Source organism: Hoplias malabaricus, chromosome 2 (assembly GCF_029633855.1).
Source record: "Hoplias malabaricus isolate fHopMal1 chromosome 2, fHopMal1.hap1, whole genome shotgun sequence".
NCBI classification, from domain to species: Eukaryota; Metazoa; Chordata; class Actinopteri; order Characiformes; family Erythrinidae; genus Hoplias; species Hoplias malabaricus.
Window position 1 is genome coordinate 64854275 of NC_089801.1, and position 23537 is coordinate 64877811.

The following is a 23537-nucleotide window of genomic DNA, read 5'->3' on the forward strand; positions in this document are numbered from 1 at the left end:
ATCTGCTTGACTTAAAGACTTTCACATTGTTACTGAGATGTCAATGACTATTAATTTGAAATGAATGGCAAACTGCATGTAAACCAAAAGTGGCCACATATTTAATCATTTAGCCCACAGGTCGCAAAATAGACCGGTCAAACCTCGGTCAAAAATGGCAGCACAGGCCCAAACTGGATGTGAGCCAGAAACAGGGTGGCCACTTTCCCTCTCATCTCATGCTATGCTTCTCACCAAAAACACATGAAGAGTGGACCTTCTGCAGTAGTTGTAGGTGAGCTTTAGTTTCAGATAAACTAAGGTGTTACTTCTAATATATCCAAGAGCTTTGAGAAAGGTTTGCATTAATAATCAGCATCAATTAAAGATATTCAAAATTGCATTAACAATTAGTAGCACTGCAGCAGTATTAAGAATTATATTCATAAGCTTGCAAATGATAGTAGAAGAGGAGTGTGTGTTTAGTAGCAGTATCAGAGGAAAGGATGTGGGGTGAAGAAAGTGCAGAGGCAACTCAGACCCAAGTGACCTAGGGCAACAGGGAATGAACACTGCAAAGGTGACAATTTGCTGAAGACGAAGGCACAGAAAGTGTGAACAGTTCTTAGAAGCCCCACAGGTTAATTTGTAAACGGGTCAGATGTGCAGAAAGCTGACTATAAAGTGAGACATTAAAAGCACATCCGGTTCAAACCAGTTCTGTGGTTGCAATGCAATGCCTTTGCACAGGATGGGGTTTGATCGTACAACCAGGCTTTGCGTCAGATGGAGGACTCAAAGTCCTTAAACCGGAACGTATGGCTACTGTAGCCAAGTGTGATCTATAAAAATAAATAAATATATTCTGGCGACATGTAGCCTTAATATACCAAGCAGAAGGGGTCTGCTTTCAAACCACGTGGCAGGTGGACACCTGATAATGTGAGATATGAGCAAGACCTAGGCCAGAACAAATTTTGGTATCTGGGAACAGACCTACAACAGCACATTTACACTGTTCTCACTATAAACAGTTAGGTGTGGTGAACCCTGCTACATAGGAGACCTTTTAAAAGAAACATTAGAAGTACCAGTTAGCTCAAAGTCATTCGGGGACATTTCAAAATGATCAACACACGAGCAAACAATTTCAGACACAAACCAGTGAGTTTATAGCCAACTAATATTTCAATGTTTGTGCTCACCTGCCATTTTAAAAGTGTTGTTAAATGAACTCCAGGTAAGGTTTGGTAGTTTTGCTCCTAGGCCCCTACTGTGGCAGAGTGCAACTCACTTTAACAGCACTGTCCTGAATTTAAAAAAAAAAAAAAAAGGGGGGGGGGGTTCTTACCCTCCTCTAAAAGTTATAGCTTAGCTTCTGTAATGCTAAACACCACCAGTGGCTCTTTTCCCTCTATTACAGGTCATCAGTGAAGCATCACAATGATTGTGAAGCTGCAGTTTTAAGGTAACAATACTACCTAGTGTTGCTTTAAGCATTAAATGTAGCAAGTAACTGACTTGGCGTATAAACTAATAAACACACACAAATCAAACCACAGAGCATGCACCTTTGAATTCAAATACAACATTATGCAATTATAATATTTTGTATTGTATGTAAAAGGTAATATGCTTGTGTTATCAAAGTTCTATAACAAAACCAAAGAATATTAGTCTATATTCAAATTTATTTTTTACATACATTTGAGGGGAGGGGGGGGGGGGTATGAAAAATAAGGGATTCCCAAAACAACACCAGTGCAATTAATCAATTATTAACCAATTACTGTCCAAGTCCCAAAGTGAAGGAAGGCAGCTACATTCTACTGCAGTCACAGCTGCTCTTTCTGCCTCTGCACTGTGCCCTCAAGTATTTCAGTGGGCACTAGAGGGGTGAATTTGAGCAGAGGCAGGTCCAGGGCAGTGGTGCTTCCTTTGGGCAGTCGGAGGGGTGGAGCGGGAGGTGGTGGTGGTCTGGAAGAAGTGTTCACCCCAGTATTAACACAACCCTTCGAGCTGTTCTTGTCGTTGTTTGTAGAGAAGCTGGTAGAGCTGCTGTTGTGGCAGCTAGGCAGAAACACCCCTGTGTGGTAACGACGGTAAAATACACATACCACCACCACTAGTAGAGCCATGAACAAGCACACCAGCACACACACCACATAGAGGAGCATGGGTAATGAAGTCCTGTGAGAGTCTGTGTGAGAGACAGAGAGAATACATGAACTGGACGCTCTGCATGTGAAGTAGAACTTTGTAAACAACCCAAACTGTGACCCCTCAACTTCACTCTCAGATATCAGACTGCATAACTGCACATGACCCTTTTGGATTTTGTCCACCTGGCATAATAAAGCGAATCTGAAAGTAAGTCCAACTGTTACCTTCACCTTTTGCTTCCACACACACAGCCCCACCCAAACCAGCACTGTAACCATGGCGACAGTGACAGGAGTAGGAGCCGAACTCGTTTACACACTCTGCGTGGACATCACACATGACCATCTGAGTATCACATTCATTGATATCTGTGGAAACACACACAAACATTAGTTTTCCCACACACACACACACACCCCACTCATTTTAACCTCAGTAAATAATTTCAAATTAAAAGTACCCAAATAAATAAATAAATATTCCACACAGTACCATAAAATATGAGATATTCTCATTCATACACAAACCCCCCCCCCAAAAAAACTTAGTGTGTACCCCATCTTCAGAAGGTTTGCTCCTGTGTGAGACCAGGGTCAGGAGTCTGCTAGGTAATGTTAAAACAGCAGAGAAAATCAGGTAAAAAACCCAACCCCTTCCAGAGTGATGTTTCTGGTCATATTATCCCTTCATATTCACTCAGAGCTAAAGGTGTTAACCCCTGAAGAAAATGCTGTTGGTTTACACCAAGTGTATCGCGGTTGTATGGACTATGCCGATTCTGTGTGTAGTCTGTTATGTGGGTGTTTGTGTGAACCTTCTACAGAAATGGAGGCAATGATGCCGTGGCTCTTGATGCCTTGAGGTTTAATGGTTTTCCCTTTCAGTTGCTGCAGACTGAACTGGACAGAGCCGTGACCAAGTCTTTCCTCATCACTCTCCGCAAACTGTAGCCACACGATCAACAACACTCCAGCATTCAGCCTGAAAATGATCAACAAATCATTTCAATGGATGAGAATCTAAAGACAAACCTCACAAGAACCAGATCACTGTGGTGAAACTGAACGTTCTCTAACAGAGCTCAGATCAGCTCCCCGTTTTCACTTACTAACGTAGCTAGCAAATAATTAACTGTTAGCTCCAGATCAACATACATTTGTGGTCGTTGTGTGATTAGAATTCCTTCTAATTTATTTAAGAAACATGACGACAAATAAAACGTTGTAATTAAAGCTGTCCACGTTCAGTTGAAATTATCATCATACACACCTCTTAGATCTTTTGGACGAAATGCTCTTCAGATGCAGGTTTTTCAGGTGCTTTTGAATCTACACACACACACACACACACACACACACACACACACACACACACACACAGAGAGAGAAAGAAAGCATGAATAATATCATCAAGTCATTCATTCATCACTGGGTGCAAGGAGCACACAGTGGACAGAGCACCAGTCCATCACAGGGCATCTCACACTCACCCAGTTACTCACAACTGTGATTTTTATATAAATTTGCCACACACAACTCCAGAACTGCCTTTATAAATCAACACACATTCTCATATTTTCCTTCCACCTTCAATATGCATCATTAGAAGTGCCTCCTAGCCTTTGAATCATTGTCTAAATTTATTGACAAAGATTAAGCAGTGGCTGAACTTTTATTGTGGCCGGCCTGTCCCTTTAAATATCAGCTTGTACAGTTTGATTGGTGGGAAAAACAATGACTGAATGCAAAGCTGTGAGATTTACTGACACAGAGACCCCTCGGTATTACCTTGTTCTCTACTGCGTTCCTGAAGGAATCTCTGATGTGGTCCCAGTTCTCAGTGTGTGTGGGGTTCACACCAACCTCAACAGTCACTTCCAGCAAAAGACCTGGTTGGTAAAAGAACGTGGCATGATCAAGGTACTGTGTGGAGGATTATTTCTGAGGTTGTGCTGTCATTCTATATTCGACGACATGCTGATATTAAGAGCTCCGGGTCTAGGATCGGTTTCTCAAGGACCAATGAATGAGACTTTGGAAAAGTCATTATGGCGTTGCCCATGGAATAAAATCCAACTTATATGACACAGCACAATTCCATCAGTCGCATCAAAATAATGATCTAAAATAATACTCACCTCCTGGAAGGTGTGGAGGTTCAGGTGGTTGTCTGATGGTGTGGACAGGGAGTGATTTCCCTAAGCAATGACCATCAGTGTATGAACATAGCATCCATGTAAATAAAAACACACAAAGGCAAGGAGTTTTATTATTTAAGTACAGCTCCATGAAATTCAACCATAACTCAGTGTTTTTAGTGTCCAAACCCTCAGCTGTAGCGCTTCAGTAACAGACGTTAGACCCCATCTAGCTTCATGTAAACCGTATGATTAAATACAGGTTTAAAATTTAGAAACGTAAATACTAAAGCAGGTGTATTATGAAAAAATATATAGTTTTAAAACATGTCTAAAATTAGTTTTAAAATTACTAGCATGTGTTCATTAATTTGGGGATCTGGAGCCCTCAAACACACTCTAAAACAAGACCACCCTGTCAATTTATCAGTCATTCTGATTTTTGTTCTGCCGTAGATAGCAGGCTCTTTGGAACAGCCACACCCCCCCCCCCACCCCCCAAACCAGAGCTTTTTGTTTCCCTGTGGCTGTGTGCTCAGGTTGTAGGCAGCTCGTTATCATTTAAAGGAACTGGTGCATAAACGGGCCGCTCTGAACGAGGCTGAACGAGACAAGAGAAGAACACTGCTGTGGGGTTTGATCCTTGTGGTGTGTTGACCAAAGCATGTCACAACATTTCATTTAAGACCAGAACTGTGTTCACTTGTGGAAAAGACTGTAATAAGACCCCTTTAAAAAGAATGTTTTACAGTACCTTTTGTTCTGTGGGACGGTTTGGACTTTCTAGTTGAATTCATGTGAACATTGTTCTCTCCAAACCCTCCATCAGGTTCTAGATCATCAACCTGGAAGGTTCCACCGCTGTCATTATATGACATTTCAAGTATAAGATCATCACCACTATCGTCCTTCAGCGCTGGACTGGACTCCATCTCAGTTTCAGCTGGTCCAGTTTCTTCAGAACCGGGTTTGGACCTTGGGCCAGCCTCTTTTTTGTTCATAGAGGTTGACTTGGAAAATACTGGGGATACTTCCTCAGTGAGCAGTGTGTGGGGCGCACTGGTGGACGAGGGGGTGGTGTGTGTACCAAAGGTGCTTTCGCCCAAGGAGAGCGGAGTGTTCTCTTCAGCAGTAAGACCCCCAGCTTCTCCTTTAGGCAGGAAAACAAAAACAAGAGCATAATTAACCTTATTTAATAGGATTGTGTGCAACACTACAGTGACACTGACATAGTGGTGGTGGTGTGTTAGTGTGCGTTGTGCTGGTACAAGTGGATCAGACACAGCAGTGCTGCTGGAGTTTCAGCTGACCGCGTCCTGTGTCACTGATGAAGGACTAGAGAACGACCAGCACACACCGTGCAGTGACAGATGAGCTACTGTCTCTGACTTTACATCTACAAGGTGGACCAACGAGGGAAGGGTGTCTCAGAGTGGTCAGTGAGTGGACACAGGGTTTAAAAACTCCAGCAGCACTGCTGTGTCTGATCCACTCACACCAGCACCAACACACACAAACACACCATGTCAGCATCACAAAGTGCTCCTGTATGATCAGTGTAGAAACGTGGAGGTCATTTTAATGTTATAGCTGATCAGTGTATATACTGATTATACCAAATCCTGGCCTACGTTGTGCTTCATTAACTTATTAACATGAAGACATTAGACCAGTAATTGTAAACCACCTTCATTTGTTGAGGCCTGTTTCTCAGCTCCCTCTCTGGTTTTCCGGATCTCTCCAGAAACCTTCTCCCAAGATCTTGAGGCAGGAAGCTCATTGGTCCAGGACCTGGTGACTTGGCTGATGTCCTCAAGTTCAGCAAGAGCATTGTCGGTATTCTCCACGGATGGAGTCGATTTGGTAGTGAATCTTTTCTGCTCAGGAGCTTCTGTCACTCTATCTGTAGTGTCCTTTACTTCCTCATCCCCTTCCTCCATCGATACCTTCACTACTGACAGTTTAAACACAGAGAGACTGTTTTAGTTCATTGTCTGGACACAGATTTAAAAAAGGATAGTGGTGATACAGTATTTTAAATCTGTCCAGTTTTAGGCCTAAGATAATCCTGTGACCCAAATCATCACCATAATATAGCAGCTCACCAGCAGATGTGGCATTAGGGGGAGACTGCAGGGGTCCGAAAGCCTGGTACTGTCCATAAAAGCCCCGGTGTGTTGGGATAGGGTTTGGCCAGATGAGCTGGACCACGTGGACGGTGTTGGAGACAGACGCATACCTCACCTTCCTCCAGCATCTCTCCAGCACCCGGCTCCCACCGGCCGACACCGGAGACTCATCCAGGTGAATCTGATCCATCTTCTGGTGGCAGGTGTGCTCCGGTGTCAGGTCCTCCAGGTAAAGCTGCACGCGTTGCCCCTCATGGACCTGGATGGTCCAGTTGCACCAGAGGGCGGGGCTTGAGCACAGGTAATCAGGAGAGAAGAACTCCCCTCTGTTCCCGCGGAGAAGCTGGTGACAGCTCCGCAAAGCCAAGAACGCACTTCCCTCCAGGCCTTGAAAGCCTTCTCCAGAGGAAACAAATAGGAACATAGGTATGGGCAACCTGGACACTCCCCTGGTCTAATTTCTAAGGGACTGTCTCGATTCACTCGCTAGTTCAGTGGGAAGGGATCCAGTTCATAGTGAATAGGAATCTGGACACTGGTTAGGTCTCTGGCTATAGGAGCAATGGGAAGCTGATGATTTAATTACATGCATGGCAGGACTCAGAGCTTCTGAGTTTATGGAGAGATGTTGCTTCCTGTCAGGGTGCTCAGTGAACTGCCGAAACTCACTGTACTGTGTTTGTACTGTGAACTGTTGGAAATTTCCAGGAACTAAAGATTCAATGCACTGAAACATGCTTCTCCAAAAATATTTCTATAAAAAGCCCGAATCCCCAGTTGGTACATGAACCACTGAACCAGGGAGCTCTTTGAGACACACCCTGAGTGAAAACAAGTGAACACATCCACTACAGGAAACACACATTATATTTTTCTGCAGTTTCTTTTCAGAACAGAAAAATCACTTTACCTTCACTGATGTGTGCATCATTTTCACCCATCTACAAACACAGAGAAGCATTAAGAGCAGATTGATTAAAGGTGTCTACACCAAACTGGGGTGGATAAAGGAGCCTAAATCTCTAGTACTGCCAAGCTACAGTTGAGTAACATACTCAAGGAAAAGTATTGTAACTTAAACTAAAATATGCAAAGAAATATGTATATTCAATTTAAGTTGCTGGTAATTTAGTAAAATATTCACATAAAATTGCTTCAGTGAAATGTAATCACTTTGTCAAAGGACTAAACTACCCTCCATTACAAATGTGTCATTTCTAAAGCTTCAGAGGACATTTGCATGGCTCTATTCTTTTTTTCCCCCCTTTCCTTTTCTCAGGAATAAAACTAAATAAACCTCAAAAACACAATCACAAAGCAAGACACAAAAGCAACATAACCCCAAAGCAGTTTGGGAAAATAAACCCAAAGCAGTTTTAAGAAATACAGGAGTAGTTTGTTTGCTGCACTTCCTGAAGTGATAAAGACTACAGCAGAGCACAGGTCCCTCAACACTAGGCTCGAGGGCTGCCTACCTGAGTATAACAAACCTCTTACTACCCACCGAGTCATGGTTACAAGAGTCATTTTACCGTTTGAGACTTCACCCCAGTCACTGTGAGGATCAGCAGAGTGCTAAATTTACACAGCCACATTTTAACTCTGTAAACATGTACTCTGAGAGAATTAAAACGAGTTTTAATGCTTCGTTTTTGTAGTTTTTGGTTTATTTGACTCAACGCAATCTCCTTACTCTACGTTTAAAAATCACCTGTCTCCTAATTACTGCTATCTCCGCCTCCACACTGCACATGCGCACTGACCAACTACAGCTGCAGTACACGCTGACTACCGCAAGAGGGCAGAGGAGACAGCGGTTTCTCTAACGCTCAAGGAAAAGTCCGTTGAATTTTGACAAAAAAGATTCTGCATTCAGTTACTAAACAGCAAAAGAGCCCCCACAGGCCCACAGCGGGTGTGCTATGAGTAAATAAATCTCACGTAAACACTCTGACCCTGTGAGGGCTCTCCTGCACTAAGCCTGTGGGCTGTGTGGACCTATGAATTAATAATAAATCACAGAAGAAACAATAAATCTCATATGTCAATGTAAGTACAAGACATATTTTCATCCAGATCTTTGCAAAAGGCTGCAGTGTTCCTGAGAGTTTCAACTGAACTCTGGGAGACTGTAAGAGAGCCGACAGTTGGCCGTTTATTTCCGAACCATGTTATTTATAGCTACAGACGATTTTAGCCTGCCGTATATGGTGCGCCAAAGTCTAGCATCGCCATTAACGTTATGATGGACTCTTTTCATTAGCGAACTTGACTTTAAGTGATTTCTTTGAAAAATAGCCAATGTCCCCCTCTTTTTACTGCCATTCTCTCACTGGATTTTGACACCCACGATGCACTGGATATTACCTTCCAGTTTTGGCGCTGTTCACTACCAGAGTGTCTTTAGACAGCAGGGAAAGGTACAGCCAACCACACTGGTCATATTTGTTATGGGGAGGTATAGGACTCAGGTAGAGAACGTAATTTAACCATTTCTGCACCCCTAGGGGCGGCACGGTGGTGCAGCAGGTAGTGTCGCAGCCACACAGCTCCAGGGACCTGGAGGTTGTGGGTTCATGTCCCACTCCAGGTGACTGTCTCTGAGGAGTGTGGTGTGTTCTCTCGTGTCTGTGGTGGATTGTAAGTGTGTGTCACCCTGTGAAGGACTGGCGCCCCCTCCAGGGTGTGTTCCTGCCTTGTGCCCAGTGATTCCGGGTAGACTCCGGACCCACCACAACCCTGAATTGGATACGTGGTTTCAGACAATGAATGAATGCACCTCTAGGTTAAGACGTTGACAGATCTGGGGTTTTTGGAGATCAAATGGATATTGGCGAGGCCTTTGCTATACTTACCCTCATATTAAACTGTTAAACTTATTTACTCAGTTTGTGTGCCCCAAGTGTGCCGTGCCTTGTTAGTTTGTGCTGGGACACTTCTGGCCTTTCAGCCGCACATTTACCTGTTCATTTTCTGTCCAACCATCCTCTTCTGCAGTCTTCTTTAATACAGCATTTTCTTAACATCAGTGTTTCTCCCCTTCTTCAGAGGCACCATCTACCTCTGAGCCTGCTTGTACATCTTCAGCAGTCCAAGGACTCCAGGACTTTCCTAAGAGTCTTAGGTAAACCAGAACAGACCTTAGTTAACTGATCCTAAATTAATATGAGCGTTAAAAAAATAAATAAACCAGCCAACTACATATTTCCAGTAAAAATGTAATTGTATTATTTCCACTGCATGTTCACATTAGCACCATGTTTCTGAGTATTAGATGGGTGGAGTATGGTAAGTGGGAATGGGAAGAGAGCAGAAACAACAAATGTATCATGCTAGATATTGTTATTAATAATAATTCCATCACAGACTATGTAACTTTAATAATGATTCATTTGGTGGTAATAGAGACTTCAATACTTAGACTGTCTTCACTTGTCACTGCTCTCATCTAAATGCAACGAGTGAATAAAATTAATGTAAGATTGAACCATCCCAGTCTTATTACAGTTTATATTCTGGTGCAGTTATTGGTCATGCAGTTATGAAGTCACTTTTGGCATAATTTGTATATTAAATACGGGAAAATCATTACCACTTAATCAGACACAGCTCAAGCTCAAATACAAACACTATACGATATGTTCTGCATTCGTTCATTATCTGCTGACCTCATATTGGGACCCTTTGGTAGACATTTAATGGTGTATAGCGCCACCGGCTGCTCATGCTGGGTGACACACATGAGTTTTATCAGTTGTCATTAGGCAGTCAGTGCTCAGTAAGAGGTTGAGTGCTTCAGCAGTGAGAACTCCAGCATGTGTACAGTCCGACTTTATTATTTTCTTCTGAGAACATACAAAAATGGTCAGTCATAAGGCACCTAAAGCTTGTGTCCATTAAATAACTAGACACAGGCACGTGCAGACACACAGACAAATACAGACACACACTTATAGGCTGGAACAGATGGTCTTTTATGATCCAGTGTTGACCCCAGTGTTTCCTGCCAAGTCTAAATCTGGGTATCCAACTTCCCCAAGTCACAATCAGGTAACGTCAGGAACATTATCATTCTCATAATGATGGCTGTTGAGTGTAATACAGGTAAACAACACGTGCTACAATACTGGATTTCAATACAGCTGTGTCACTCAGCACAAAAGTCAATAAATATTATTGGCCCCATATCGAACAATGAAATGATTAAGAGTCCAGCCACAACATTATGGAGCTTGTACGCAAAGACACAAAGAGCACAAATACATTATTCACAGCCCTTACATATTCAAACAGATCACACAACAGGCCAAAATCATACTGAGATGCTCTGAGTCCTATAATAAACTTTCTGAAAACAAGTGACAATCTAGTTTGATATTCACTGAAGAATTGCCTTAACAAACTTGTTCCTTACTTCTTATTTAGTGCACTACCTAGGGCGTAAACATATGGCTTTTGCATCCTATTCAGTGCAATTCAGAGAGCCATTTTAGGCAAAGCTAAAACCTAGGATTAAAGGAACATTAGGTTAGATCTGGTACTTTTGCTCCAGGGCTCCCCCTACAGTTACAGAATGTAATACACTTTTACAGCACAGTGCTGAAATCAAAGAGAATGGCAGGGGAGGGGTGGGTGTTTCATATGCTCCTCCAAAAATTACATTGTGCAGTCTCGGCAGTGCTGTAATTTTAAGGTTAATATACTACCTAGCGTTGCTTTAATGATCCTAGAAAAGCAATTTTACATGTAATTTGAAAATGTAGGCTCGTATAAATCAGTGTCACTGAACAATTCAGTGGTAATTTTACAGTGAGAACATAAGATTGCAAATTATGTTTCACCAGAAGTTAATAACATGAGTTTCAAATAAGTGTAAAGACAACCTGAGCATTATCAAATGATTGATGATACAACCTTTGGTCCCATTCATGTCAATGGGACAGACTGTAAAGTGTGTGTTGAACGTAAACCACCTAAAATGGCTATTTTAGTGCAACTCTTGCTGTAAAAGGATCTGATCAGCAGACTACAATCTTTCTGGTCAGAGGTTATAGAAAGAAATATCAAATACTACAAATTCCAATTTGAGCATCATAAACATGTGCTGGGGAGATCGGGATCGTCACGTAGCAGACAGTAAAAGTTATAAGGCAACTGTATTAAAAGTCAATTGGAGGATGATGAGAATATTCTATTCGTTCTTTAAAGGAAACGTTAAAAAAAGAGCTGAAGAATAAAGTATACGGCATAAAAGCTTAAAGACAAAATGCCCAAACACCACTGTGTTTGAAACTAACTGATCTGGGATCAGTTCTATGAAGCGTGGAAGCTGATCCTAGGTCAGAACCATGACACTGAGATATTCAGGGGCTCTGATCTCATCTCAGCTACATGTCCAAAATGCTGGCAGACACCTCTTCTAGAATTACTCAGCTACTTTAGCGTACAGCCACTGTGCACTGTTCTGGTTTATACACAGCTACACACAGATTGTTTACTTTGTCAACTTCACAAGAACCAGGTGTGGGTTAGAGGTATAAACTGTCCAGCATTGAACTGTGAAAGTGTGGAGCTATATTCCCTGGAGTAATGGAATTAAATCCAGTATCTCCGGGATGAGGTGAAGTGCCATTTGTGATATAAAATGTACTTATCCAATCTAGAACACATATAATTTATGGCTAAAGTCACTAATTTCAAGGATTTAGCCATTGTACCTGTGAAAGTGTGCCTGAAAACTGAGACGCACTAATTAAATAAGTGAAAGAAATGAGAACCTGCAGAGACACTGGCCTTTCGTGAAAAAGACTGATGACCCCTGTGGTAAACTGACTTTCTTAATCCTCTACACTGCCTCCAGCTAGCATCTGAGCCTGCAGAAAGTGAAATAAAAGCAATGACATTCAGCATCTGGCCTGGTGTTGTGTTAAATATGTAAAGAAATTCCAACAAATTTTCAAAACAACTTCATTAGCAAAAGTAAATCTGCTATCACTGACGTAGTCGCAGATTCAAGATATAAACCTTTCACTGAAAGTGAAGTTTGAGATTACAAACTGAAGATCAGGTTTTGTCCTCGAGAACAGAGTCTAATCAGCAGTTCGGTCCAGCCACTGATCCATGACCAGATGTTCAGCATCTGGAACTGTTCAGCCCTGAGCGATTGGTTGTGACTAGCAGTTCAATCCTGGTGTGTTAATCCAGCCCCAGATTTTAATCATCTCCTGCGGACTCCTGGGATGCACCAGCATCAAGCTCTGGTAGGCACAGGCGTTCTCTCTGTACTTTTCCTCAATGTTGAATGTCCTAAACCCTTTGTGTTTCTCAGGCACCAGGCCCAGCTTTTGCAGGCACATGCCCGTGTAGACGTCATCAATGGGGTACAGAGTCACATGGCGGGAGATGTTCCTTAAGCGCTGCCCCACTTCACCTGAGTAGAGGTAACCACCTCCACCAGCGTAGGGAGGATAGGATCCCACAAAGACGCTCTCGGGTATGTAGTACTTCAGCCTCTTGTCCCTGTGAGGTCCGGCATTGGTTATCACATCTCCGATGAACAAATCCCGAGCCACGGACCCTGAGAGACCGCCGAGGTACCTCAGGATGTGGTGGGTGTTGACGAAGACGTCGTCGTCGCCTTTGAATATGTATTGAGCAGAGGGGCAGCGACTGCCCAGCCACTCCAGGAAGAGGACCTCCTTCAAGGTGAGGTTGAAGAAGGTGTCGCGGTAGTCCCACTGGAGAAGGTCGCCGTAGAGTTGCGACTCATGACTGACCATCGATGACAAGTTTGGGTAGTGGTCGCTCGCGCCGGTGTTGCCAAGGAGGAAGACAGTGACCACCCGGCGGTTATCAATGATACCTGTACGACCCCAAGACTCCCTAATGGCCTGCCGCCGGTCAAAATGTGGTGCCAGAGACTTAATGGCCAGCAGCAGAAATGGCGGGTCTGAGCAAGCACCAGGCGTGTCTGTTAGCATAGGGTACGACCTGCATCTCATATACAAAAGGAAGTCCTTGAATCGAGAGGGCAGTGAGTTATAGTCTTTAATCTGCGTGGTCATCCCCAAGTCTGGCTGACAGAGGTCTGTGTTAGCTGTGTAGTTGAGCCAGCCTGTGATCTGCAGGAGCTCCTGTGAGGACGAGTTGATGGTGGACATGGTAGAAGCAATCAAAGGGTTGGAAATGTGGTCCAAGTGCTGTTGCTTACGGTTCCAGTATGCCACACTGGGTTCAGACCTTTTCCAGAAGGTATTTGGCGGGACATTTGGTTGCATATCTGGTTTGTCCTGGCTATAGCTCCGGCACACTGCCACCAGAATGTAGATGAGGAAGTTGATCATCATCATCACCCCCAGGAGCTTCGTCTTTCGCCGGCCAGTCTGCATCCTACGGATACGGTCGCCACCTAAAAAAAGCACACAAAAGGAGGACAGTCAGACTGACTATAATCATACCTCTCTCTTTAAAACTGACATCAGTTAGCATTAGTTTTTGGATTATAAAAAACAAAAGTTTTAAAAACAAGTTTCCTACTTGGAGAAGCTTTATTAAGGATGTCCGCAATAAAATCTGGTCATCGCCCCCCCCCCCCCCCAAACACATCCTACATCAAGCAGGAATTCTCATTTAAGCTGGATATCGTAGCCCAAAGTCATGTCTGTCCAATAGGAACAGATCTGAGATTGGACAGTTCTTACATTTGAGGTTAAGTTAGTTGACTACCTGAGAAATCCTGCTTGGCGTGATCCCCTGAACACCGCTCGAGCTTGATAAACATATGATCATTCAACATTGCCAAGACATTCCATGCAGCATATTCACAAAACTAACCCAGATCTGTGTTACCAGGATGTCAACAAGCATTCGTTCACTGAAACTGGATTGTGAGTGACTACATGAATGTGTGATACACTGTGAGGGACTGGCACCCCATCCAGGGTGTGTCCCTGCCTTGTGCCCAGTGATGCCAGATAGGCTGACCCTGACCATGAGCCACAGCCAATCCACCCACAAATGTGTTTTTTTTTTTTTTTTGACTCTGTGTGGAAGCCGGAACACCCGGAGTGTGGGAGGAAACTGGGCACAGGCAGAACACAACACACTCCTCACAGACAGTGACCAGAGGCCTGTGTTATTTGGTTAATGAAAACAATGATGAAAATTATCAGTTGATGACATTTTTCACAAGGAATCCTATGATAAAACCTTTTGCACTTTTTGTTAGCGAATAAAATTAAAAAAGGTTAAAGACTGATAAGTGTCCCGTTGCTATAGCAAGTAAATATAACAGTAAACAGTAAAATGATCCATCTGTTTACTGTTGTCAGGGCAACTACAGCGGCCAGGAGAAGTCGACTCCCAAAGAATCATTTCTTCAAGCATTAATGACTCAGAGCTGAATGTCTTGGAGTAGAATCAGTTTCTGTCTGCAGTGCATTTTGAACATAAAAGTTTAATGTTACATAAATGCACAATGTATATGAATAATTAAAGTTAATGTATTCCTTCCATAATTTAGAATGCTAACAGGTTTCAATGTAACAACTTTATTTAATTTATAATAAAAAAAAATACCATCCATCCATTCATTCATTCATTCATTCATTCTAAGCACTTACCAGCACAACCAGTGGCTGTGGGTCTGGAGCCTACCTGGAATCATTGGGTGCAAGGCAGGAACACACCCTTCACTAGGTGACACACACTCACACATTCATACGTATGGACATTTTTGAGTCACCAATCCACCTACCAATGTGTGTTTTTTGGACCGTGTGTCCGGAAACCGGAGCACCCAGAGGAAACCCACGCAGACACAGGGAGAACACTCCACACTCCTCACAGACAGTCACCCGGAGTGGGAATCGAACCCACAACCTCCAGGTCCCTGGAGCTGTGTGACTGCGACACTACCTGCTGCGCCACCGTGCCGCCCAAATGAACATAATTAAATAACTAAAATGACAGTCAAAATCAGTGTACCCTGCAGCTGTGTGGCAGTGACTCTATGCTGGGTCACCGTGCTGCCCTTGTGAACAAGTACTGACAAGAAATTTAATGGAAATAAAGCCTGAAGCATTGCTTAAAAATGTAGGTTATTTTGTTAGTTACTAAGACATTCTTGAAAAATTGATCCCAACACCAAGCAAACGGCCAACGAGTTATTCACAAAGCAAACTACTCAACAGTTAAAAGCACAGCACAGTCATACTTAGTTAGTAAAAGTATCAGGTAGGTTAGGAATGTAGTGGGGGTTGTGTATATCTCAACACATTTAAGCAGAGAAATACAGCCCCCTTCCCACAAAAAGGAGACCACTGCAATACCAAACAGTCTGACAACCTTTACCCAAAGTGTTAGTCACAAAGCAAACAACCCATTGTCTACCGTCACATCATGGCGAGACCCAGACAGGGCTCAGCTGGAGTTAGCAGGTGGAGGTTAGCTGCTGTTCTGATTCCTGTGATTGGTGGGTTACTCACAGCTGGGGCAGGAGCAGGGCACGTCGACGGTCAGCTCCATGAAAGCGTTGGATTCAGGCCAGTCGGGTCCAAGGCTCTGGTTCCTGCGGTTGAATTTGTGCCAAAATTGTGAGGGCAGGGCCGGCTGCATACCAGCAAGCTTTTCATTCCAAACCCCTCTCTATCTTGTCTTTAGTCTTCACCTCCCTCTTATCCACCCTTTCCTCACTTTTAGCTCGGTTCCTCCCTAATTCTTTCATTCATTAACATGGAGCTTTCTTTTTTATCTAGTCTTTCCTGTTTGTTACTGTCAGCTGGTTTGTTGTGTCTCTCAGCTTTCTGACCCCCCCCCCCCCCACATATATATATATATATATATATATATATATCTTGTTATCTCTCTCTCTCTCTCTCTCTCTCTCTCTCTCTCGAGACAGTAGTCATGTGTCCCTGATTCTCGGATCCTCATGACACCAATTAGACATTTGTGTACGGTATCCTGGAGTTGCACAACAGCTGGAGAGTTGCCATATAAGAAGCGTTTTAACCATCAACACTATTAAAACACAGCTTTAGAAACTAGAAGCTAGAACATAGAGGCATAGACCTCATGGTCAAATCTAATTTCATAATCAATATATTAAATACAGAATAAAGTGTCAAAACAATATCAAGTGTACAAATCCCTTAACTCTTAATAATATTTCATAATTCCTTAAGAAATTAAAGTACTTTGGCCCGTCCAGGCTGAGTTCCTGCCCTACACCCAATGATTCTGGGTACACTCTGGACTCACCACAACCTTGAACAGGATAAAGTTGTGATAGAATATGAATATGAATTCTAAGCTAAATGTAGCTGTTGTGCTAAGATTTAGAAACACACTAAAACATACAGAAGTGGAGGAACTGTTTACACAGTAGACAATAAAAACAATACATGTAGTTTTCTGAGAGAATTCTGTGCTTGAAATTCAGTGCAGTGTGCTTGATTTTTTATTTATTTAATTTTTTTTTAAAATTTCTACACAGGACTAATTCACTGGATTAGCATCAAACAGAAATGTAACACATGCCATATCTTATCGTTCACGAAAATATCACCCTAATTTTTAAAATGATAAAAAGATCAATATCATGATAACAGTGGTAGTCTGACCTGTTTACATAATTACATATTACAGTTACCCATATGTGGCATACAGGAGTCATTTAGGCTCAGTGTACGGTGGAAACTGGCTCTGAGGTGAAGACGAGGAACATCAAAAATGCCTTTAGAAGAGTTCAACAGCTAATGAGCTCTAACCCTGAGCCTTGGCACAGCCACTGTTCTGTGTTTGTTTTATTTACTGTGAAACATTAGTATTATTGTTTGTAGAATAGTTTTGCTGTTTATTTGCATACACAAATCTTTCTACCCTTTGGTTGCGTGGTAGATTTATACTCTACATTATTTATTATTTTTTTTTTAAATCGGAATCTTGGTAAGTTACTGTTGTTTACAAAATAAGCAAATGTTTATTGGTTTTGTCATTCCTTCTGAACGCTAGAAACTGTTTTTAATTAATATTAACATAACATTTATAATGTTCCAGTAGTGTGTTCTTGGAATTATTTTTTTCTTGAAAAGTATTTTTGAGTGTTTTTTTTTTAAATATCTCCAAAAATATCGTTATCACCAAAATACCCTGAAATATTGTGATTAGGGACATATCGCCCACCCCTAGTTTATACTAGATTCACTTTCCCAGCAGGAATAGATATTTACATGAAAATTCATGGAAACGTTTTATAGATAAAAAAAAATAACATGTCAAAACCGGACATATCTTGCCAATTTGATTAGATAACAGGATAATTTTGATCACTCAGGGACAGGGTCTGCGGTACTAACCATATCATTAATAATTCTTGAATAATTAATAAATGACAGTTACTTATATAGCACTTTTCTAGACACTCAAGGCTCTATACATTCTTTCTGGGATATTAGTGGGTCACCTCAACAATCAGCATCGACCTGGACCATGGCAACACTAATCAACCTCACCACACATCCGCTAGAAAGGAGACAAGAGGGTCTGATTAAGCCCATTTATACTGGGCAAGATTAGAAGACCAGAAGTGACCACAGTGGCAGATTTAGCCAAACATCAAGGTCACATCCCAACTCTTTGCCCCAGGGTTTTTACTGACCTTAAAGAGTCAGGACCTCATATTTTAAATCTCATCTGAAGGACAGCACCCTTTGTGCAGTACAATGTCTCTGTCCCTGGCAAAACAACAGAATACACTCTTGATAAAATAGTAGTAAAAATGTGTATGCATGTGTGTGTGTATTAAAAACATACACAAACATTAGTTCTGGGCGATATGAGCTCAAATCAATATCACGATTAATTGTACATTTTACCATGATTACGATTAATGAACGATTATTTTGTGTTTGTATTTATGACTCTCACAGTTCAGTGACGAGGCTTGTGCTGTAAATCTGCTCCAGTGTTAAAGCTGGGATATTTTCTCTAATGTCGCTGGGAGCTTGTTCCTTTCTTGTTTTCTGAGCACTGTTTATATTTGGTGTGTGATTTTGCTTTGGCTGAAACTGTTTTTCTTCAGCATTTACATTTGACTTCTTTTTGTTATGTGTCGTCATAATTACCTAAAAAAAACACAGCACGTCCCAACCACAGACGCTGTTTATTTCTTTGGTATGAGCTACTCGAGTCGCTCGGTTGGCCTCAGAGTTTAGGTTGTTTCCATGTGGCAGATAGGGGCAGAATCATGTGACTACAGCTTGGTTGTGTGGGTTTTAAAGGGACAGTACATGGGCACACAGCAAGGACATAACAGAATAAAAATAAATGAGAGAGAGAGAGAGAGATCTGCTATAATTACTGTAGTGAGTGTATCCTGATATATAGTGCAGGGGGTAAATGAGTTTTCCCTTTAGACATTAACCCACTCAAAGCACTAGGCCTTTAATAAGTAAGAAACAAGGCCTGCAATCTGAGAAAACGCCTGATTTAAGAGTCTGTGTGTCAGACTAAACAAATGTCCCTTTTAGGTATTAAGTCTGCCACAAAATCTGATAAGGAAAAAACAGTATTTTACAAATCATCTGAACTCTTATCTGCAATATTCAAATATGAAAAACACTGTACATTTACATGCTCAGAGCCAGACACACACACACACACAAACACATTACATCAGAGCTCTTCCCAGCCATATAATTAACACTCATGTTTCATGACTGGAAAGAGGAAGCAATAAAGAAAGAAAAAAACAAATAAAGGTCACTCTGATGAGTTAAAGTAGGACAAGGACAATTAGATCTAAGCGTTACACTGAGGAAATCACCACACCACACACTGTTCCTGTCTCCCCACGCCTGGTGTGCAGCTGCAGCATTTTTGCTCCTGTGCTCCCCCTAGAGTGTAATTCCTTCTTACCGCATTGCCCTGAAATTTCCTACACCCTCCAAAAGTTACAGACAAATCTGAGGCCAGAGTAGAAACTCTATTTTCCCCATTACAGGTCAGTGGAGCATCACAATGGTTTTGAAGCTGTAAATTTAAGGCTAAATCACTACCTAGTGTTGCTTTGAAATTATCTTTAGAGGTGGACAGTTCACACAGATGAAACAGTCGAAGCTGAGTGCTAATGTCATGATGAGGCTGGGTAAAACATATAAATAAATATATCAGTGGCCTATTTTTTTAGTGAGAACTGGATCTGATTAAAGCATGAACAATTAAAGTTGAACCAAAGTATGAAAACCGTGTTTTACAGATTGATTGTTAAAGTATCAGAGTAGCTTACAACAGTGGCATTGAGAAAGGTGTAAAAACATCATTCTCTTTGACAGAGAGGGCCTAAAGGCAGACTACATGCTGTAAGCCCAGGAAATGCCAAAGCACATCACAACTAACAGGAATTATGACATTTAAATAAAACAGGATGTCACTCCCACTAACACAAAGGAAAACACCATGTGGCTACACAGCTCGGTATAGTCAGCAATATAACATTGTGGCCATGAGAAACTTAACTTATGGCCCCAATATATTAGTTTGTGACATCCATATAATCATTTATGGCCTTATATATATTATAAAAAAATCACCACCATGGCACTAGGCTAAGCATCATCAAAAAACAGAGCTCAGTCTGAAGTGTGGGTTCTCTCTTGATCTCTAACCAGTTTGTAATAAATTAATGAGAATTCCTTGTCCCCACTGACTCACTCAACATCTCTGCCATCTTTTCTCTAACCACCTGACCTTATAGCGCCCACAGACTCCACTGTTGTATCCTGGAGCAGCAGCAGTGTCTGTCAGAGTCTGGTGAGTCCTCTGCTCAAACACAGCCACCGAACCTGGACGTTTTCAGACCAGATCAACCAGGTGTGTTTGTGAAGGGAAATCCCCAGGTGTGTTTATTCCCTCATCAGAAGGAGGCTCCGGATGTATTTAGACGTATAGTGAATTTTACACAATAATGTGACACAGGAGGAATGTGGGCAATAACTAGTTCCATATCCACTATGTCCTGGGTATTTTCAAACTACGTGACTTGTGGTATCCTGGTGAGTAAATGAATCCAATTTTTACAAAACATTAGATGTTCATATTTAGCTTCTAGTTCCCTTTTGTGTTTAATTTAATTGTGTTTCTTTGCTCTGCGGCTGACTGACTGAGTAAACCTAATAAGACTGGAGACGGTACACTGCAGTTCACAGTAAGTTCTTCTGTGCTTAAAGGATCGCTTGGGCATTGTTTCCCCAGAATTTTAGTCATGTTGCAAAACAACTGACACCTTCTGGCCTGAATATATCATGTATACTGCATTAAACTGGTTTTAAACACGGCCAACCTGCACTATGAAACAGGGCTGTGCCACCGTATCATTCACTATAATATTGTCATTATTTGTAAATTATTATATATAATGATAATGGGTGATATTCACACTTGTTCACGTAATGATGTCCTGTAGCTGTACATAATGAGGTATACGTTCTTTACATGAGTCATTTAGCCACTGAGAAATATGGGAACTTCGGGTTTGGTTACAGAACATCAGACGTACAATAAGCCACGGTCTTACGAAAAAATTAAAGAAGCCTATAACAACAGAAGGAGGAACGCAACTAATCTGTTTCACCACCTCGAGCAGAAGCACCTGGTTGAAGACGAGGAAAAACAAAAAGCCGTTAAAGAGTTCAACAGCCAGTGAGCTCTAACCCAAGAAGATAAACTACACTGACTCAGCACAGCAACTATTCTGTATTTGTTTTGTTTACTGTGAAGCTTTAATGTTATTTTTGTATAATTATGTTTGCTGTTTACAGGCACACAGTACATTTTCAGCCATTTTTGTGTGGTAGATTTATATGATACATTATTTATTTTATACAAAATCTAAATCCTGACATGTTAATATTGTTTACAAAATAATTAAATGGTTACTGATTTTTTGGTCATTCCTTATGAATGTTTAAAACTGTTACATTTGGAGTAAAATAATTTTTTTATAAATAAAACCATTTAATATTTTAATATATATTAAATATAGCTAATGTAATAATATATAACATTAAAGCTGCAGTCGTTTTTTCTTTAAATTAATAAAAGTATTTTTCAGTGTTTTTTCATGTCGCCAAAATACCATGAAATATTGTGATATGAATTAAACTCTGAAACACTCACTTCTGTAAATCAAAGCTACAGGTTTACAAGAAATCTCCAATAAAAAAGTCCCCAAATGTCTTAAAAGTCCTTTAGACCTAACCCTAACCCTACACCTTTGTTTGTGCAGATCTACAAATATGCCATTATCGCTGCTGCTCACCTTTAGCTTCAAAGCCCCGCCCCGCCAGTAGATGGGATTGGTTCATTAGGTTTGTGAAATAAGAAACCCTGGCTGTCTGAATCTTCCCGTTGGAGACTGTCTTGGAAACGCTGCATAAAACAACACCACAAAAACATAACACATTTTAATGTTAAACACTTTCTTAAGGGTGTTAAGGGTGTCTTGAAATAACAAAAAAGTACTTTGCTTCTGTGACACTAGGCTTTTTCAAAATGTTTTAACAGAAATAGGAAAAACAGGTGAAAATAGGTAAAACTGCGCAGTTCCTCAAAATTACGAGAAACCACTTGACTTACAGAGGAAGGGCGTTGTTCGATAAAAAAAAATTCCGCTAAGAGAAAAAGAAAGGGAAAGGTCTGCCTTCTAAACTGCTTCAATATTAAACCTCTCACCTCTAGTCGAGCAAATAACTAGTGAGGATTTTTTCTTCATCATCTCATGAGAACGGCTGTTTCGCTCTCGCAAGTCCTGTATTTTAAACACGGGTAGCCTAAACATTTTTGTATTTTAATAATTTGTAAATTAATAAGCGTGTACGGCAGATAGTGGAGAACTGTCTTTACTATAAAGGTTACCTCTTTTATCGAGTCCAGTCTCCTCCTCAGACAGTCAGTTTCCCTCTAAACTGACCCCACTGCTTCTAAACTTGAGTAAAACCATCCTCCGAGGCGAAGTGTGTGTCCAGTTCCCTTCGGAAGATGTTAGAAAAGAAATGGGAGCTCAGTAGAAGGTGTGACTGAAGATGAATCAACCTCTCAGACTGCACTTCAGCGTCGAACACTTTCAACGACATTTTCAATTTCACACCCGTCTTCAGGCCGGACCAATCCCACTGCGGTGGGCGGGGCTTACGCAAAACGGGCGGAGAAGTGTTAAAAAACAAAAACAAAAAACACTACACTCGTGAAGAAATACCCGCCTTACTGCTCTCTCGAAACTCTCACAGAACGGTTCTAGTTTTATATATGAGGTACGCTTAGATCTGCTGAATCAGTTTAGAAACATTCAAACATATTATACATGTTAATTTTTTAGTTATATTCCAGATGAAGGGGCTTGGTGAGTGTATATGGTGTATATTTCACAGGTGTGAGTGTGTGAGTGACTGGGTGAATGTGTGAGTGACTCAGTGAGTGTGTGAAATTGTCCAGGGGTGTGTGTGTGACTGGCTGAGTGTGTGAAATTATCCATAAGTGTGAGTGTGTGAGTGACTGGGTGAGTGTGTGAAATTATCCATAAGTGTGAGTGTGTGAGTGACTGGGTGAGTGTGTGAGTGACTGGGTTAGTGTGTGAAATTATCCACAGGTGCACAAGTGTGAGTGACTGGGTGAGTGTGTAAAATTATCCATAAGTGTGAGTGAATTGTGTTAAATTGTCCACAGGTGTGAGCATGAGTGAGTGACTGGGTGAGTGTGTGAAATTGTCCACAGGTGTGTGTGAGTGGCTGGGTGAGTGTGAGTGACTCTGAGTGTTTGAATCCATCCACAGGTGTGAGTGACTGGGTGAGTGTGTGAGTGGCTGGGTGTGTGTGTGAGTGGCTGGGTTAGTGTGTGAAATTATCCACAGGTGTGAATGTGTGAGTGACTCAATGAGTGTGTGAAATTGTGCACAAGTGTGAGTGACTGGGTGAGTGAGTGAAATTATCCATAAGTGTGAGTGAGTGGGTGACTGGGTGAGTGTGTGAGTGACTGGGTTAGTGTGTGAAATTATCCACAGGTGCACAAGTGTGAGTGACTGGGTGAGTGTGTAAAATTATCCATAAGTGTGAGTGACTCATTGATTGTGTTAA

At 41.6% G+C, this 23537-nt stretch overlaps 2 protein-coding genes across 10 annotated transcripts; both read right to left on the minus strand.

The window, feature by feature from the left end:
• Positions 1-1663: 1663 nt before the first annotated feature.
• zgc:66455 (uncharacterized protein LOC393502 homolog) lies at positions 1664-8204 on the minus strand. 7 transcript variants are annotated; one of them, XM_066661249.1, is made up of 11 exons: positions 7941-8101; positions 7319-7349; positions 6385-6807; positions 5967-6230; positions 5034-5429; positions 4280-4339; positions 3930-4030; positions 3412-3470; positions 2957-3123; positions 2367-2510; positions 1664-2179 (listed from the first exon to the last, which is right to left on the minus strand). In XM_066661249.1, the coding sequence occupies exons 1-11, from the start codon at positions 8001-8003 to the stop codon at positions 1815-1817; spliced, it is 2073 nt and encodes a 690-aa protein (XP_066517346.1). In that variant the 5' UTR covers positions 8004-8101; the 3' UTR covers positions 1664-1814. The 7 variants fall into 7 exon arrangements, with proteins under 7 accessions (XP_066517346.1, XP_066517348.1, XP_066517343.1 ...); XM_066661251.1 differs by lacking the exon at positions 7941-8101 and adding an exon at positions 8120-8204 and having other exon boundaries at positions 1665-2179; positions 5967-6233; positions 6385-6804; XM_066661246.1 differs by having other exon boundaries at positions 1665-2179; positions 5967-6233.
• A 1962-nt stretch (positions 8205-10166) lies between these two features.
• b3gnt2a (UDP-GlcNAc:betaGal beta-1,3-N-acetylglucosaminyltransferase 2a) lies at positions 10167-22544 on the minus strand. Of its 3 annotated transcripts, XM_066662061.1 has the most exons (4): positions 22324-22544; positions 21728-21837; positions 15894-15976; positions 10167-13816 (listed from the first exon to the last, which is right to left on the minus strand). In XM_066662061.1, the coding sequence occupies exons 3-4, from the start codon at positions 15931-15933 to the stop codon at positions 12582-12584; spliced, it is 1275 nt and encodes a 424-aa protein (XP_066518158.1). In that variant the 5' UTR covers positions 15934-15976; positions 21728-21837; positions 22324-22544; the 3' UTR covers positions 10167-12581. The 3 variants fall into 3 exon arrangements, with proteins under 3 accessions (XP_066518158.1, XP_066518156.1, XP_066518155.1); XM_066662059.1 differs by lacking the exon at positions 15894-15976; XM_066662058.1 differs by lacking the exons at positions 21728-21837; positions 22324-22544 and having other exon boundaries at positions 15894-16023.
• Positions 22545-23537: the final 993 nt, after the last annotated feature.

Bases quoted from the DNA above. Each gene is read 5' to 3' on its own strand.
- b3gnt2a (XM_066662058.1), bottom strand. From the start codon at position 16,023: ATGCAGCCGGCCCTGCCCTCACAATTTTGGCACAAATTCAACCGCAGG. The intron at 13,817-15,893 runs GTGAGTAACCCA...TGCTTTTTTTAG, and splicing joins GCCCTGCTCCTGCCCCAGCT to GTGGCGACCGTATCCGTAGG.
- zgc:66455 (XM_066661246.1), bottom strand. From the start codon at position 8,003: ATGTGGCTGTGTAAATTTAGCACTCTGCTGATCCTCACAGTGACTGGG. The intron at 6,808-7,318 runs GTAAAGTGATTT...TTTCCTCTGGAG, and splicing joins TGATGCACACATCAGTGAAG to AAGGCTTTCAAGGCCTGGAG. The intron at 2,180-2,366 runs GTAACAGTTGGA...TCTCTCACACAG, and splicing joins TGTGGAAGCAAAAGGTGAAG to ACTCTCACAGGACTTCATTA.